General features: G+C 37.9%; 1 protein-coding gene across 1 annotated transcript in view; it reads left to right on the top strand.

Annotated features, from left to right (window-relative positions):
- Positions 1-19,078, top strand: part of cabin1 (calcineurin binding protein 1) — a 170,471-nt gene that overhangs the window by 46,796 nt on the left and 104,597 nt on the right. Inside the window, exon 27 of the mRNA XM_079827753.1 lies at positions 5,978-6,243. Within this exon, the coding sequence (XP_079683879.1) occupies positions 5,978-6,243 (266 nt within the window). The remainder of the gene's footprint in view (positions 1-5,977; positions 6,244-19,078) is intronic.

Below are 19,078 nucleotides of genomic sequence, written 5' to 3'. Positions count from 1 at the left end.
AAGATGATAAAATAATTTCAAATCCATATTAGTTTATTTGTGCCCGCGCAGCGCGCGCGCCCTCCCAGGAGATTCACAACCGCGCGCGTGATCTGCCTGCACTCGTCGAGATGGATCCTGAGGAGTTGAAGAAAAAAATAGCTGCAAATGTGGAAGTTCATCGCTGAGGAAGCACGCAGATAACTGTGGTAACAAACCAAGCATACGCAGTTCTATCGAACAGTATTTTTATGTTTTCTGAGTTTGGTCTCTTAATAACACTGTCAAGTACATTACGCCACGTTAAGCGTTTTCTTATAGCCTAATGGTTTTCTATGGGAGAAAAACGCTTAATGTGGAATTAAACGCATTGCGTTCATATTCTGGGCTCATCTTTTTTTTTTGTACATCGTATACGTTATTAGTATTATGTTTACTGAGTTTGGTCTCTTAATAACAGTGTCTTAGTACATTAAGCCACGTTAAGTGTTTTAGAATGTCCCGACTGAAGTTGTCCTTGTGTTAATGGTCGTGTAATAACTTCTGTATGCTGGCCAGAGGTGGAAAGTAACGGATTACATTTACTCGCGTTACTGTAATTGAGTAGTTTTTCTGCGTACTTCTACTTTTTTAAGTAGTTTTAAAAATCTGTAATTTTACTTTTACTTAAGTATGTTTTGTTTGGAGTATTGTACTTCGCTACATTTTAAACCACATCCGTTACTGAGTAAAAATAAATAATACAAAGGGGGGAAAAACGCGATCTGGAAACGACTGCATTGAATTGAAGGCGGGAGAATGAACACGCAAAAATCACAAAAAGATGGAGACAGACGGACTGACATACGTCAGACCCAGCTGAAAGCGAAATGCCGTCGTCAACCCCTGGATAGTATGAAAAAACTTTGGATATAGACAAAAAATAGCCGGGTGTTGTCCTGGAGGATATCAAATTAGCAAAAAAATGTTGATGCAAAGGAGGAAACATATAGAACATGTTCGGGAACACCATCCCTCTGTGCAGATAAAGGTACGTTTATAACTTAAGGCCGAATGTTTTCTGTGATGCATAGGGAATCCCGGAATTACAGTATAACGCAGATGTCACGTAAAACACGCAAACTGATGGATGAATGAATACATCGACAGTAGAGCTGTACAATAAATCAAATCGCGACATGGTCTGTGAATATTAAAGCTCAAAACACTGCTATATGAATATATGATCGGCTTGTTCTGTCTCTGTGTGAATGAGCAGTGCCGTTTCCTCTACTAGCCTATACTTTAGTAGCCTACACAATGCTTGTGGTGTTTAACGTCTCAAAAAACATATTTGGGCATGAACATACAGTATGAACATTTCCAGAGCTGATCTGAGACCCCCAATTAACATTTTCATAATTTTATTTGATTAAAAGCCATTATCAAATACATTCTGAATTGAAACAGATCTTCCCTGAAATAGGTCCTCACTAAAACCCGTCAAAATAAACGGTTTAACTAGATGAAATTGTGAAAGAAATATACTACTATTGTAGGCCTTTAGAATACTTGTCAAAATAATAATAATAATAATAGCAACAAAAAAAATATTACATAATTTAAACATTATTTAAGAATATATTTTTAAATCCATGGTTTAATTTAGTAAAACAGCAGCGCTTTGCCCAAAAAATGAAAGGACAAGTATTTGATTACCACCGTTTTGGTAATCATTTGTATTAAATCATAAAAAGAAAAATTTCTTAGGACTCTATTATTCTTAAAGTTTTTAATCTAATTCATAATAATTTATTTAGTTCATTAGACATGTTTTATTGAAATTTTAATTAAAAAAAAAAATGGTTTCATGTTTGTTATAATAAAACATTTGTTCAACCAAAAAAATAAATAATCAGTTTTCATTAATTTAATGCCATTTTAACTGGTGATAATAATAACCATAATTTAATAATACAGTTTATTTATTAAATCATTAATACTGTGATGCTGTGAAACATTCTACCACAACCCTACACGAGAGAGTTCCCCACCCCGCTGTTAAAGGTCCCATGGCATGAAATTTTCATTTTATGAGGTATTTCAACATTAATATGAGTTCCCCTAGCCTGAATATTGTCCCCAAGTGGATAGAAATGTTGATCGGTGTAAAACCTTTTACAGTCTTTCTCTGCCTTTGAGAAAATGACAGGCCAGACGAGCCAATCCTGAAGTCTCCTGGTTTGACGTCCAAGCAGGAACGGTTACCTCCCTTTCCTCCGCCCAGAGAATCTGGCACGCCCATGCAAACGCTCGAGAGATCATGGGTTGTGAACGAGTGAATGCTGGCAGTTTCTCAGTGTTTGGATGTACAAATGAAAACAGAAGTCTTTTTTCAGTTCCTTCTGATCTGTGATCAGTGATTTCTTATGTGTAGCTAATTATTTATTATTCGTGCACACACTGCGGCTTCTCTCTCTCCCGACAGAATGGTGTTTTTGTGTTTTCTATCTTGTGAGTCAGTGTTTTTGTACGTCCTCGTCGCGTCTATCTGTTCTAAAATGTGCATACAGTCGGGAGTTTCTGCTTAACATCGGCAGAGCCACATCTTTAGAGATAAACCTCACGCACACCGAAGCTCGGCCTTCAACATCCCCGACCCCCATTACTGCATCTGGCCTACAGCGGAGGCACCAAATGCGGCGTGAGATTAAGCAGAAGGGGGGTAAGCGTGAGGGTATCCGGCTAGGCTAGCCAGCTATTCCCCACAATAAACTGGATTACATTCGATTACTGCTGTTGTGTCTTTGTTTGCGCTGTGTAAGTTACTCAATGCGCGTCACTGACGCTTTTCATATGATTGGAACATATCTAGAAATAATGCTTTAATCAAACTTACTAACTCGTTCATCTCGCTGTAATGGTACATTGCATGCGTTACAAAGTTGGTAGAATAATGATGAAGACGGACTCGGCGTGACTGGGACTCGTGTTTATTCAGAACTCTCAGATACAAACACAATAAACTCGCGCTGACAGACAGCGCTCTCACAACTCAGTAGTTACTATAAATAACTTTGTTAGCAAACGCTCCGTCTCCGTGATGTCCGGTTCGCAAACGAATCATTCTTTTGAATCGGTTCTTTTTAGTGAACCGAACCAGTTCACCAAATCGGACTGAATCGTTCTAAACGGTTCGCGTCTCGAGTCAGCGCTGATCCATAATTTACTAAAGTTACTAACTTTCTGACATGAGTGACAGCCCCTCCGACTAGAAATAAACTAATAACCTGAAGTATATTCTAGTAACTACAACAGTTCACCCTGAACTGAGACATGCTGAGAGAACTGATGAGAAGTGAACTCAGGTCCATCTGTCTCTCTGGCAGCAGCTCGTGCGTCGTAGACCTCGTTAAACCACGCCCCCTCCGCTCATTTCAAATGCAAAGATGTCAGCCAATCACAACAGTGGGCGTTTTTACTGAAGTCTCACAGCAGACACGCCTCTTGAAACAGGGCAGTCAGCCACAGGGCAAACAGCAGTATAGACAAAATGCCTTTTATTTCTAAATTATGACATTTTATGATGTAAAAATCATACTAACAATATAAGTACACCTCAGGAAACACTATAAAATAATAGAAAAATGCCATGCCATGCCATGGGACCTTTAAAAAAGTAACTCAGTAACTTTTACTCTGAGTACATTTTAAATGAACTACTTTTTACTTTTACTTGAGTAGATTTTTAGACAAGTACTTTTACTTCTACTTAAGTGAAATTTCATTGAAGTATAGTACTTTTACTTGAGTAGAATATTTTGTTACTCTTTCCACCTCTGATGCTGGCAATAAACATTTTTGTAAGTGTTTCTGTAATGTGATATCGTAGATATTCTAATATATTCGAATACATTGCTTGATATTTGATATCCGTTCAAATTAGATTTTTCTCAAAAATGACAGCCCTACTGACCAGAAGATGGTGTTGCAACTGAATCATCAATCCATCCATCCATTTTCCAAACCGCTGGTTCAGCGTAATATCATAGCGGTATAAATTCCTTTTTAATTGATTATTAAATGAATTACGGTTTATACATGCTCGTTTCCATGGCAGAGTTCAAGATAAATCTATTCATTACTACTGGAGCTGCCAGTTTGCTAAGTTTCAAATGATTATTAAACAGCACAAACTATACAAAAGTGGCAGCCCTTCCGGCTCACTCAGTGACTGAATTCACTAACTTTTTTTCATTCAATCCTTCAAGTTAGTAGAGTAATGTAGGGAATAGTGAATGAGGGGGCGATTTCGAACACAGGCCAGGTCTTCAGGATCACTAGGAACCTCCAAGCAAGTGTGTTGGAGCTAAACTCTGCAGGATGTTGGTCTTCCAGGAGTAGAATTGGACACCCCTGTTGTAGTGTGATACAATTTTATTTACAGTGCATCCGGAAAGTATTCACAGCGCTTCACTTTTTCCAAATTTCATGTTACAGCCTTATTCTAAAATGGATTAAATGCAGTAATTTCCTCAACATTCTATAAACAATACCCCATAATGACAACATGAAAGAAGTTTGTTTGAAATCTTTGCAAATTTATAAAAAAAAAAAAACTGAGAAAAAAAATTCACATGTACATACGTATTCACAGCCTTTGCTCAATACTTTGTTGAAGCACCTTTGGCACCAATTACATCCTCAAGTCTTTTTGAGTATGATGCTACAAGCTTGGCACACCTATTTTTGGGAAGTTTCTCCCATTCTTCTTTGCAGGACCTCTCAAGCTCCATCAGGCCATTTTCAAATCTCTCCAGAGAGGTTCAATCGTATTCAAGTCTGGGGTCTGGCTGGGCCACTCAAGGACATTCACAGAGTTGTCCTGTAGCCACTCCTTTGTTATCTTGGCTGTGTGCTTAGGGTTGTTGTTCTATTGGAAGATGAACCTTTGCCCCAGTCCAGAGTGCTCTGGAGCAGGTTTTCATCAAGGATGTCTCTGTACATTGCTGCATTCATCTTTCCCTTGATCCTGACTAGTCTCCCAGTTCCTGCTGCTGAAAAACATCCCCACAGCATGATGCTGCCACCACCATGCTTCCGGATGGTATTGGCCAGGTGATGAGTGGTGCCTGGTTTCCTCCAGACATGATGCTTGCCATTCAGGCCAAAATGTTCAATCTTTGTTTCATCAGAACAGAGAATTTTGTTTCTCATGGTCTGAGAGTCCTTCATGTGCCTGTCTGTCCCTTCATGTGCCTGTAAGTGGCTTCCGTCTGGTCACTCTAGAGATGGTTGTTCTTCTGGAAGTTTTTCCTCTCTCCACAGAGAAATGCTGGAGCTCTGTCAGAGTGACCATCGGGTTCTTGGTCACCTCCCTGACTAAGGCCATTCTCCCGAGATTGCTCAGTTGGGCTGGGCGGCCAGCTCTACGAAGAGTCCTCCAAACTGATGGAGGCCACTGCTCATTGGGACCTTCAATCCTGCAGAAATTTTTCTGTACCCTTCCCCAGATCTGTGCCTCAGTACAATCCTGTCTCGAAGGTCTACAGACAATTCCTTGGACTTCATGGCTTGGTTTGTGCTCTGGCATACACTGTTAACTGTGGTACCTTATATAGACAGGTGTGTGCCTTTCCAAATCATGTCCAAGCAACTGGTGGATTTATCACAGGTGGACTCCAATCAAGTTGTAGAAACATCTCAAGGATGATCAGTGGAAACAGGATGCACCTGAGCTCAATTTTGAGTGTCATGGCAAAGACTGTGAATACTTATGTACATGTGATTTTTTTTTTTTTTTTATAAATTTGCAAAGATTTCATACAAACGTCTTTCATGTTGTCATTAAGGGATATTGTTTGTAGAATTTTGAGGAAAATAATGAATTTAATCAATTTTGGAATAAAGCTGTAACATAACAAAATGTGGAAAAAGTGAAGCGCTGTGAATACTTTCTGGATGCACTGTATATCTTTGTGTGTTTTTATCTTGTTAACGTAATCTTTTCTCCCAACAGGGAAAAGCTTCCATCCATTAACGATGAAGACTCGCGCTCTTCCGTTGGCATGAGTACCTGTCCGGCAGCATTGACCACCTCATCGATCACATCTGTGGTGGCTGGAGCTACTTCTTTGCCTGGCGACGGTGCGGCAGGTGCGAGTTCTCCCCCGTATACGGTCACTCCGGTCGACCACGATTACGTCAAACGTAAAAGCCTGCAGCAGAGGCACAGGCGGGGGCAGGAGCTCCAGCAGCAGCGGCCGCAGCAGCAGCAGCAGGACGGTACAGTACCAGGGCCAGAGTATAACTCACTCACTCACTCATGCACGGGGGAATGAGGATGATGAAGGTGTTTTACCACTGTGAATTGAATTATGGGTTCTGGTGTACAATAACATCTCCTCCCACCCCTCCTCTTACCATCTGCACCAGGCCATAGAGGATCATGGGAAAATGGGCAACATTGCTAACAGTGTCTCAGCGCCTTTTCTGCTTTGCTTCAGTTCCACTTTAGCTACATCCACATTAATCTGGGTAGAAATGAAAACGCATCTTTTTCTCTGTGCTTTGCCCTTTTGTCCACACTAAGACTGCGTTTTAGTCCATGGATACATTTGAAAAGCGCTGTTGTAGCATTGAAGTGTGGACTGTGAAAACTGAGGTTTTTGGAAAATTATGACATGTTTAGACGTGATTCATATTGTACCCATGTATATCAATGGTTGAACTGGCATTGTTGTGCCTGATATTCACTTTCACAGTGTTGCTAAAGATAGAGGTTACTTTGTTACAATCTTCATATGGCATTCCTGCAAAGGAATTTACTCACAATTGCTATCCTGCGGCAAAACATGAGGGCGATTGTTTTAGACCAGACATGGAGTGGCGATTAAGTGCGACCTGAAGGGGTGAGATATCATGCCAGAAGAAAAGCGTGAGAATATTATTACAGTTAAACCAAAATGTATTCAGACACCTTCAACGTTTTCTCACATTATCACAGTTTATTTGCTATAGTTTATAAAATGGTAATAAAATATGACAAGAATTCAGTGTTAAACTGTTTACGTACAAATTCATCTTGATAATGTCAGATAACTTTGATAGAAAGGTATGTAATGGATTAGAATCAACCAATCAGCTGTTCAATTTAAGTACACAATTAGATAATACCAATTTAGGTCAACCAATGACCAAGCAATGCTTCATTTTGTTCAGTCTATGGTGTAAAAGGTCGCATTAGCAATTAAAGAAGCTGAAAACTCATCTCTCCTCTATTCCCTCCCTATTCTAGCTTATGCTACTCTAGGCAATGTCCAAAGCTTAGCTTAGCACTTTTTGAGTATTTCAAGCCTCTTCATGACAGATTGCTTCCTGTATTCCTCAGTTGTAAAGTCGCGTCTGCTAAATGATTAAATGTAAATGTAAGAAAAAACACATCAACAAAACATGATCAGGTCAAAGTGTTTGAATCATTTTGGTCCCAAATTTGTATACATTTTACTGGTAATCCACTGTATGAAGAATGTTTGGATATAATATGTCACAGTTCACTTTATTTTTTTATCCTCACTTACATAAATGAACTATAGTGTCCCACGAGTAAAAAATTATATGTGGTGTCTGAATCATTTTTGTTTTAACAGTATGTCTGTTCTCTTGGTATTATCTCTGTGAACTTTTATTTAATTTTCATTTGAATTATTTAAATTTCACAATTTCATTGTGGACGAGAAGCTTTTGGAAAATGCAAAAAAAAAGGTGTCTTTGAAACAAAAATTACGTTTTTAAATGTATCCGGATTAATGTGGACGTAGCTGTTGTCATTTCTTGCTTCCAGGTAATGATATCAGATTTTCAGATACTCATGCATTTTATGCACCCAGTCCAGTGAATTACAATCATTTTGTTTTTCGCCTTTTTATTTGCTTATGCAATTCCTGCACAGATTATGAATGTGCTTCGCTGTTGTTCACCCAGTAAACCATGCTGTTATCTGATTTTTTTTATTATTATTTGATTGGTTGCATCGACAGCAGCAACAGTACAACAGTATAATAAGGCAGCAGATGTTGGCTAAATCTGTTGGGAGCTTCTGTGCTTTGCTGATCTTGTTCTGTAGGTAACCTATATGTCGTCATTGGTTGACCAGACCAGCTTGCTGTCATTTGTTACATTTTAAATTAATTGGGTCTGAAGTGGAGATTAGAGAAGCAGTTTTGTTTGGCCATGTTGGAGTAGTACGCATTCATTTTTCTACTGTTGTGATTGCTGAAAGCTTCATGTGCTTTTTCTTTTTCCTTCCCATCTTGTGATAACTTTCTCTTAGTGTTCAGGGACAGGGTAGGGTTGCACCAACCATTTCTAAGTTCTTTCTTAAATTGAAAGTCCACACTATAGACTTAGTAACTACTAGCTAGTTTGTGAGTACTTTATTCGGTTGCACCATTTGTTCTTAACCCACATGCACTGTTCGATTTCTGGTTACAGCCTGTATGGTCCAGATCAAATTGACCCTAATTGGATTCAATACAATTGCCCAAAATCACGCTATGAAAAATACATACAATCAGGTACAAATAATTAACTTTTAATATCAATACTTGTCACTCATTACAAAGAATAAATATCTGAATTTATGATTTATACAAATGTTTTTAACCACTGTTTACAAGACCCTGACTCCAGTGGGACACTTGCCATTATACATTTATAACAATAATATCTTAGTCTAAACCTAAAGTAACGTTGACAAACTATATAGCATTTGAAAGCTTTCAGATTCTAGTTTTCATATTGGAAGACTGATTTTTAAAAGAAATGACAAAGAAATAGATAAATAGCAATAGATTCTTCGTTTGTGATGATTCTTTCCATATGTTTTTATATGTGTTTTATATAAAATATAAAAATATATGTTCATACTTTAAATTGTCATAAACTTAAACTTCTATAACTTTTTTAAACTTTACGTTTGCAACTTCTTTACTTCTACAATAATCTGTGAAGTGTTCCCTTTAAAAAGATACCAAACTTAAGTCTGTGCTCTGAAGTATTCAAGATTTTTAACAATTTAAGTTTGAAAAGTAATTTCCATGTCTGTGCTCAAAAAGTGGGACAGACAGTTAACAGGTAAAACCTTTTTATTTTCTCGAACTTTGAAAATAAAAAGTTGTTAAACTCAGCAAGACGCTGTCACTTCAGGATTAGAGTTGAGGAGCTCTAACAAAGAAGTGTTTTGTATTTTGGGTCTGTACAGTTGCTTTTGAATGGCTGTCTATATGGGTCAAATTGACAAAAAGCAAGATCGTATAAAGTTTCTGTATGCACATTTCACAACACATCTGCATGTTGAAACTTTGTATGCATTTTCCTGACCCTAAATGAGTCACATTTCAAGAAAAACAACATGGGGTTAAATGTACCTCAGAAAAAAGAAATTATAGCAAATTTTTACCATATGTGGCTGACAAAATATTTTTATGTATTGAAATGAGTGGAGAAAAACTAAGCTTCATAGGGTAGTAAAAAAAACGAAAATAACAAAATATAACCAAGAAATTTGATTATTTTGGGTCTGAAAAGTTGCCTTAGAACATTAAAACATGCGGGTCAAATTGACCCGTGAACATCACGAATGTAACAGTAATTTTGTCAAAACACATCAGCGTGTTGAAACTTTGAATGTTCATGACCCTAAATGAGAAAGTCACAAGATTTCAAGAAAAAAAACATAGGTTTACCAAGATTTACGACAACTCAAAAATTAAAACGGGTCAAATTGACCCGCAACAGTACTTAAGGGTTAAGGCAGAACATAGCTAGTACACATCTTGGATTCAATCATCACCCCTGTGAATTTTTCGAGTATTTTGGATTTTTCAAAATCCTTTTGCGAACTAGTCCTAGGCTTTTCGCCCAATCGGATCAAAAAACTAGAAACTAGAAAACTGGCATGCGGCTTCTTTGTCCAAGGTGCCACAATTGTCTACGAGGACATTTGCGTATCTTGAATCGGAATGAATCACGCTGGGACTGTTTGACTCACAACCCTAGAAGCCTCTGAAAATTTTGATTTTCACACATGCCCATGACATTCATACCACATGGTAGAACTCCTCATTCTGAGCACCTTTGCCTCTAGGACTGCCGCTGTCCGTCGAAGCGTTCGTTAAATATTGGAGATTATTTCAAGAACTTTCACAAACTAGTCCTAGGTTTATAACCCAACCTCAATAAAACCACTGCAGTACAATTCTCTGTACTCTCTAGGTCAATAACTATCAAAAATGTTGAACTTTGAATAGCTAGAACAAGGTCATTTAGAAATAAATTGTGGCAAAACATAATCAAAAGCCTATAAATCCTAAGCAAAATCTCAAAAATTCACCATATTAGGTGAGCACATGCTCCATATGATTCTAAACAAGCATGCATACTTTTGGGACCATAGGTGGCGCTATATCTTTTAAAAAGCTTTAAAAACATACATTTCATATGGTAAATTGCCTGTAATGGCTGTCGTTTTTTTAATCTATGATCTAAGTGGTAACATGCTTGCTAAATGTGCTTAAAGGCTCGCAGCTATATTTGAATATTATGATATTATATTTGAATATTGCACATAGTGCGACTTACATAAGAGAACCATTACACTATGGTAACTTCTATCAGTTTTCAGATTTAGCCATGCTTTTGTGAGGTCCAGTATAGAAAAATGGTATTAAAAGAAATTCTTATTAATGAAAAGTCATTAATTTCAAATTCACATATTTGGAATATTTGAGTTTCAGACATTTGTTCTTTTTGTAGTTTAAAGGGGGCAGTGCATCAGTACACTTGATTAAATATTGCTGTGGCCTGTTTTAATGAAATGGAGTCAGTTTTTGAAACTGTGTCAGATGATGGCGTTGACCTAGTTGAAGTCAATCTCAGCTTGTTGTGCTCATTTTCTGCAATACACTTTATAGATTCAGGCACTCGCTTCAGTCTTGAGGTGGACCCATACCATGTAGCTTGCATGGCTGTGAATGGACATTAGTTATTGTAGATATCTAGGGCATGGTCATTATAGAAGAATTCATATTGCTTTTTACTGTAAAAGCTATCAGTATTTGTCATCTTGCAATTTTGCTCACATTTCATATTTTACTGCTAAACATCGCAACACAATCCAAGTTAATCAGAACATTTTCCTTGTTTCATGTACAGCTAATGGATTTTGGACCAATTGCGATTTTATTTTGATTTGTAAGCAGGATTACACCACATGAAACAGAAAAAAAAAACAAGCGACCAATACAATTTAATATCACAATCTTAAGAAACAATATTTATTACAGAATAAAATCCTACTTCTGTTAAAGTTACTAGATTTTATTAGGGAGTCACCAATATTTCTGGGCCAGTAACAATAACTGCTTGTTTTGACTTTTTAAATACTTTTTTAATAAAAGTTAATAAATGAGTTCAATTTACCCCTTTTAATTAAAAGGAATTAAACTTATAAGCTAATTATATAAACCGGGTACAAAATATGTATTGCTTTGAAACTTTACAATTCATATAGACAATGTGACCAAAATATAAATCATGTAGATGTGTCATATATTGTAGGAAATGTCTCATTTAGTTGTAAAATAATATACAGTCAAACCAAAAATTATTCCAACACCATATATATATATATATATATATATATATATATATATATATATATATATATATATATATATATATATATATATATTTACTAGTGTGTGTGCAGGACACTATAGTTCATTTATGTAAGTGAGGATAGCAAAATAAAGTAAATTGTGACATAATATACCCAAACATTCTTCATACAGTGGATTACCAGTAAAATTGATTAAAAAAAATTGTGACCAAAATTATTCAGACTCTTTTGACCTGTGTTTCTTACGTGTTTTTTCTTTAATTGCTTATGCGACCTTTTACACCACAGACTGAACAAAATGAAGCATTGCTTGGTCATTGGTTGACCTAAATTGGTATTATCTAATTGTGTACTTAAAGGATTAGTTCACCCAAATTCTGTCATTAATTACTTACCCTCATGTCGTTCGACACCCGTAAGACCTTTGTTCATCTTCGGAACACAAATTAAGATACTTTTGTTGAAATCCGATGGCTCAGAAAGGCCTCCATTGGCAGCAATGTAACTTGCACTCACAAGACCCATAAAAGGTACTAAAGACGTCGTTAAAAAGTCCATCTCACTACAGTGGTTCTACAATAATTTTATGAAGCGACGAGAATAGTTTTTGTGCGCAAAAAAAAAAATCTAAATAACGACTTTATTCAACATGTTCTTGTCTTCCGTCTGGGCCATCGGATTTCAACAAAAATATCTTAATTTGTGTTCCGAAGATGAACGGAGGTCTTACGGGTGTCAAACGACATGAGGGTAAGTAATTAATTACAGCTGATTGGTTGATTGTAATCCATTACATACCTTTCTATCAAAGTTATCTGACATTATCAAGATGAATTTGTTCTGACAGTTTAACTGAGTTCTTGTCACCATTTTCTAAACTATAGCGAATAAACTGTGATAAAGTGAGATGATGTTGAAGGTGTCTGAATTAATTTTGGTTTGACTGTATTTGTTTAACTTAGCTGTAGTGATTATCAGGGCTTGACATAACACCAGCCAAATGTGTGTGTATTTCAGAAGTGTCGTGTAACGCAATCACTCCTACTAGCCACTTTGGCGGGTTGAATTTTATATATAATATATACATTATTCAATTGTAGTCTTTTAAAAAGGCATCTGAAATAATAAACTAAGTGCAATGTAGTTTTGTCAGAAATATACCTATTATTACAAATGCATATCGATACTGAAATATCTGAAATCTCTCCGACAGCGAGTGACACACAAACCCGCCTCCTCTCACTCGCTCGTTTCATTTGCTCCGGATGAATATTGTTGCTTTTACAGGGCTTGAATTTCGCTGTGGGATTGCGCATATTGTGCATTATTTTACTCATTCCAGCAAATTTTGTTCTTAAACCCAAAGTGTGCACACAAAGCTAAATTGAGTTCTTTTTCGCTGCTTATTGCGCTTAAACGGTCAAATACAGTTTAACAAAAATATTATTGACAAAATAATGTCAAAATTCCGGTCTTGGCGAGTATTCTCGTAAACGCAGTCAGTTCTGTTTTAAAGGGATAGTTCATCCAAAAATGAAAATTCTGTCATCATTTACTCACCCTCAAGCAGATAGAGCAACCATTGACAACCATAGTAGGGAAAAAATACTATGGTAGTCAATGGTTGCTCTATCTGCTTGGTTACAAACATTCTTCAAAATATCTTCTTTTGTGTTCAGCAGAACAAAGAAACTCATACAGGTTTGGAACAACTTGAGAGTGAGTAAATGATGACTGAATTCTCATTTTTGGGTGAACTATCCCTTTAAGTGAACATAAACAGCTGAGAAAGAAAACACATGTGTAACAGTATAATGGATCCGTGCGTCAGGTCTTAAATTGACAGCAGCCTAATATCCTTGCTGTCAAATTGAGATAATATTAAAAAAGAAATCTATATGGCAGTTTTTTTTTTCCATGGTATCGATGGCAAAATTGTGACTAGTAACATTGAAAAAACACTAGCCACAGTGACTGGTGAACAGAAAACTTAATGTCAAGCCATGGGGCCGGTTGCATAAACCGTTAAGACTAGTCTTACAAGTTAGGCACACATTTTTTTCTTTAAGACTGTTCATAATTTTTTTAATCAGTTACATAAAAACATAGACTGGCCTAATTTGATACGAAAAGTAAGACTGAATGCCACTTGCCTAACTGCTAGTGGCTCATACTAGATCTTAAGACACTGTCTTAACATAATTGTTAGTTTATGCAACTGGTCCAGGTGTTTAAATGTGGTCTGTTTAATTCATATAGCCTGCTAACAGAATGGAAACGGATAATTTTAAAACCGTATTTAACTTGAGTGCTCATGACGCAAGATGGTGAAAAAAACAGTGAAACAATGCAAGAACACATCCTGTGTGAACGGCCCTCAGAGGTGTCCTGTTTTTTTTTGGCTGTATATGTATATCCGTGAGTAATATATCGCCCTAAGTAATATATAGTGCAGCTGAGGTTATTCTCAATTTTTGTTTTTGCTGTGGCTGGCCTCATCTCATTGTTTTACTGATACCTTCACAAGTGTTATTTTTAAAGCTGAACATTGTGACATGTTGCCCATATTCCTCAGTTGTTCCCATGGCCTGCTTTAGTCTCCCTGTCTCCCTGCTGCCTCCTGCCTGCTCCCTCTCTGCCTGCCTCTGACCTGCTTCCCACCTGCTGCTTCTTAATGGATGCATGATGGGTCAGCTCCCTGATTCAACAAAGACTTCCCACAATGCACTCCGCAATGCTCTGTGTGCAAACTGACATCTGACCGAAGTGTCTGCCGTGGCTCACTTGTGTAAGGGAGGTGAAATTGTTCTTGTGGGTTTTTTGGAATCACGTGGTTTGGTAAAGACAGTGGGAAGTTTAAACTGCTTTTTCTGCAAATGTTGGTGCGTGGATGAGTTTAGCTTCTTATCAGGTCATTGATCAAAGCTTATACAACAGTTCAAGACTTGATCAATTCACTCTCCTTCTGTATGTTTGTTGATTGTAAAGGTCCCGATCAATTCCCAGCGAAGCTCTTTTTCATTCTTCGACACAAGATGTTTGAAATACGTTTGCAGCGATATACTCTTAGCAAACATCCCAACAGAGCATCTGATCATAGCGATGTGGATATGTTTGCACGAGCTCTGAAATTCGCCACTCCAGTCAAGTCACATCACATTTATTTGTATAGCACTTTATACAATAGAACTGCATTACAGTATTAAACATGAAAAACAGTCTTAGTCTTTTCGATTAGAAAACCTATTATATAATCGCCACCGATTAATGGTAGTTTGATTTGGCAAGTTGTTTCACACCAGCTCATTCTTCAATTTCGCTTGAAGTATATCGGGACCTTAATTGGGGAATGTCACAAACACATGCAGGTCATATTTCACCCCAAAATGAAAAGAAAACCCATTTTGATAAAAAAAAATAAAGCCTGTTTTTTGCTTTGAGGCATAATTTCCAACACAATTAAGCACTATTTCCCTCCAAATGTGGTGAAATACATGATCACGCTAGGTTTTTGTGATATTCGCTTGAATAACCTCTAAAAAGCTGCCCATTTCTCAGCAGAACAGCAAATGAAAGATCTGCTTTATTCACACCACAATGGTACCCAAAAATACACACAACTGTATGGCTTTTCTGAGTTCATGTTATGAAAAATATTCTAAACTGAATTTCCTCTACAGCTGACTTCTCACATGACCATGACTACTGCGTGTCTCTCTCTGCTTTGCGGCCAGGATTTGTGTATGGTACAGACACCCTTCCTCGCACAACCAATAGTACAAAACTGCCGGCTCACCTATCATTCCTCAAAAGCAGGGCTTAAGTTCCCCAACGAATTAGCAACAGCTATTGCCAAGCACCATAGAACTCAACAGTGACCATGCACTTTCTTGCATTTCAGAAGATTGTTCAAGCCTTTAAGCAAATCAACCAGCTCATTGCATCATTTGATTAGAAGCAGCATAGTGCTTTTCTAGCCTTGAATTGCCAGACCTTTAACTATCAACATAGTGTGGTTAAATTACTCTGTTCAGGAACTGCCCGCTTTGACCAGAAGAGATTGAAAGCGGTTTGTAAGTCTAAATGCGAATGATCGAGGGGTAGGTTTATTAATACTACTGAAGCACCAATATTTCAGCAACCAAAAACATATTCTGCCGAATCAGCACAAAAAAAGAAAAAAGAAAATTGTGCACACAACCTGGATAAGCTATAACAGATAAACATGTCAGCAGTGTGGACGCACTTTGACATGACCAAAAATTATGCTAGACTTGCAAAAGAGGTGGCTTATTGCCAAATAACTTTACTATGATATGGTTTAATTTATTACCTGGGAACACGACACAATGAACAACACAAAGAGCTAAAGACAATTTTAATTTTGAGTTTCAGTGTAGGAAAGTTAAAGGCTTCAGGGAAGAAGGAGGTGGGAACCGGTGAACGATCAACGTAAAGTTTCCGGAGCTCCACGAGTCCAGTGACTGGTGTGGTCTCCCACTCGCTCCGTTCCCACGGCTCTCGGCCTCGCCCTGCTTGCCACATTCAGTAAAAAATGTATTTCAGTGCATTGCTAGTTGATACACTACATGGACAAAAGTATTGGGACACGTGGCCATTATACCAACAGGGAGCTGGTCCCCCCTTTGCAGTTATAACCGCTTCCACTCTTCTAGGAAGGCTTTCCATAAGATTTTGGAGTGTTTCTTAGGGAATTTTTGCCTCCATTCATCTAGGCATCTTTACACAGCAAAAGCGGCACAGAAACCGATTCTGAAGCAGCATAACATCACAGAAATGTATGCCGTTTAATGCTTCTCTGAAGCAGCATAAATGCATTTACACAGGAATGAAAATCGTGGGAAAAAATGCTTTGAGCATTACAACAGTTTTAACAAAGTGTTATAAATTAATAAAAAAATTATGAAATATATAAAAATTAAATAAAAATACGGAATTTAAAATTATTTTCCTCTGCGTGCTATATATAGGCGCTTTTGATGTTTGTCATGATTCTTTATGCTATTGTAGGCTACGGTATAGCCTAGTTGTTTTATATTTCGTAATAAAATTGTACCTGATTGAACAAATGCTATAAAAAAAAAAAATATTATTACGGGTAGATCACCGCAGGATTTAAAGTGGACGAAATATTTTTTTTTAAGAAACAGTCACTTTGGAGCAGTCGCAACAATGATAGCGTTTCAGGACAGCAGATATATCAGCCAATATCAAATCTAATATCAAATATTGTTCTCAAAGAGATTATGTTTGGAATATAATATTACAATGCACAATCACAGTGACGCCGACTAGGTTAAGCATAACCCATCTGAGGGAAATGTTGCAGTGCGTTGATCTGCCAGTCTATTCAAAGGAAGATTACAAATGGGAAACGCTAAATTATTACACAAAATGGTGGTTTGCTTGACGATGGGAGTTAGAGCCCTACACAGGCCACAAATCTAGGCCCTAGCCCGGCCTGTGTCCGACAGCTTATCAAAATTCTCGGCCCGTGTCCGACTGGAGCCTGTGTGTTTTTTTTATTTTTGTTTATCCTCCCTATTACACATTGTTGCAGCCATTAAAATAGTTTGGTTTTGTTTTTAATGTCAAAGTAGTTATATTTCGTTTTGTTTCTTTATTAAGTTAATTTAGAAAAATGTTTGAAGCATTTTTTGGTTTGTTACATTAAAGTTTTTGTTTTTTAAAGTGAGGACCAAGTTGTCGACAGCGAGTTAACCACATGTTTGATCAATTTAGCCTCTCAAATCAACACTTGACTTGTCTTGCCTATAATAAAAGCCATAGATATAAAACACTTCAAGCATCACAATGTTAGTTTAAAAGGTTTAGCCTACTATCACCACCACCACAAAAGGGCATTTTTGACAAGCTGAGGCAGACTGATGCTGCTACGCAATCTAAACAAATAAAAATAAAAACATCTCTCTCTGCAAAATGAATATAATTCAATTCCCAATTCCCTTCAATTTAAATGTGTTAACAGGACTGTTAAACAGGACTGTGACTGCTTTAATTCCTAGATGGTTTGTCTCCTTCTTGATTCTCGCGCCGCGTGAGCTGACGCTGACAGGCGGTTGTCATGGCAATGGGGTAGTTTAAGGCGGCACAAGTTCGTGTTCATTTACACTGAATCAAAGCCGTTTCAGAATCGCCTTTGATACTAGGGGCCGAGGTGGATCAGACCCGGCATATTTTAAGTCTGCTTTAATGCGACATTGCGTCTTTACACAGAATTTTTAGCAGACAGAGCCGCTTTAGAGCCGCCTTAACTCGGCTGTGTAAAGATGCCTTAGTAGAGCATTTGTGAGGTCAGGCACTGATGTTGGACGAGAAGTCCTGGCTCGCAATCTCCGTTCCAGTTCGTCCCAAAGGTGTTGGTTGGGGTTGAGGTCAGGGCTCTTTGCGGGCTAGTCAAGCTCTTCCACACCAAACTCGACCATGTCTTTATGGACTTTGCTTTGTGCACTGGGGCACAGTTATGCTGGAATTGAAAAGGGCCTACCCCCAAATTTCCCTGCAATGTCGGAAGCATAGCATTTTACAAAATATCTTGGTATGCTGAAGCATTAAGGTTTACCTTAACTGGAAGTAAGAGGCCAACCCCCAAGCCCTGAAAATCAACCCGATACCATTATTCCTAATGTTCTCTTGGCATCCGCCAAACTCTGACTCACCGATCAGACTGCCAAACAGAGAAGTGTGATTCGTCACTCCACCGAACAGGTTTCCACTGCTCTAGAGTTCAGTGGTGACGAGCTTTACACACTTGGGACTGTGAGGCTTGCATGCTCCTGCTCGGCCCTGTAAACCCACTCCATGAAGCTCCTGCCGCACAGTTTTTGTGCTGATATTAATGCCAGTGGAAGTTTGGGACTCTTCAGCTATGGAATCAGCAGAGCGTTGGTGACTTTAATGCACCATGTCTTCCACTACTGTTTCTAAACGCTTCCACTTTCCAATAATACCACTTACTTTTAGGGGTGTAACGTTATACGTATTCGTAACGAACCGTTTCGGTATAGGGCTTTCGGTTCAGTGCATGCCTTCCCGAATGGTTTCCGAGTGCAATCTTTAACAGTTAACAGTCGGCTTGTTTTAAATGCGGAACACACTTCAGTCCGAGTTCCCACACGAACATAAGTATTTTTATCACGAAATTCAAACGATAAATGCCGTTTTGACGCTCTATGTGGCGTGACTGATCACTGATCATAGTTCAAGCGGCCGCGCACACGCATGAACGCGATCATCTGTGAAGGCGATCGATCATCTCTTCCTAAAGAATAAACATGAATGACCGTCTGAAGGTGTGTTGAGGATACATTACAACTTACTGTCATGTATCATATGTGGTGTAATCGCTAAATCAGTGTTTCAACGGCGGAGAGACGTCAATATTACTGCTTGTAAACT

Source organism: Gobio gobio, assembly GCF_949357685.1.
Source record: "Gobio gobio genome assembly, chromosome: 10".
Taxonomy (NCBI): domain Eukaryota; kingdom Metazoa; phylum Chordata; class Actinopteri; order Cypriniformes; family Gobionidae; genus Gobio; species Gobio gobio.
The sequence above is the reverse complement of the archived record's forward strand: the minus strand, read 5'-3'. Positions and strand labels throughout refer to the sequence as shown.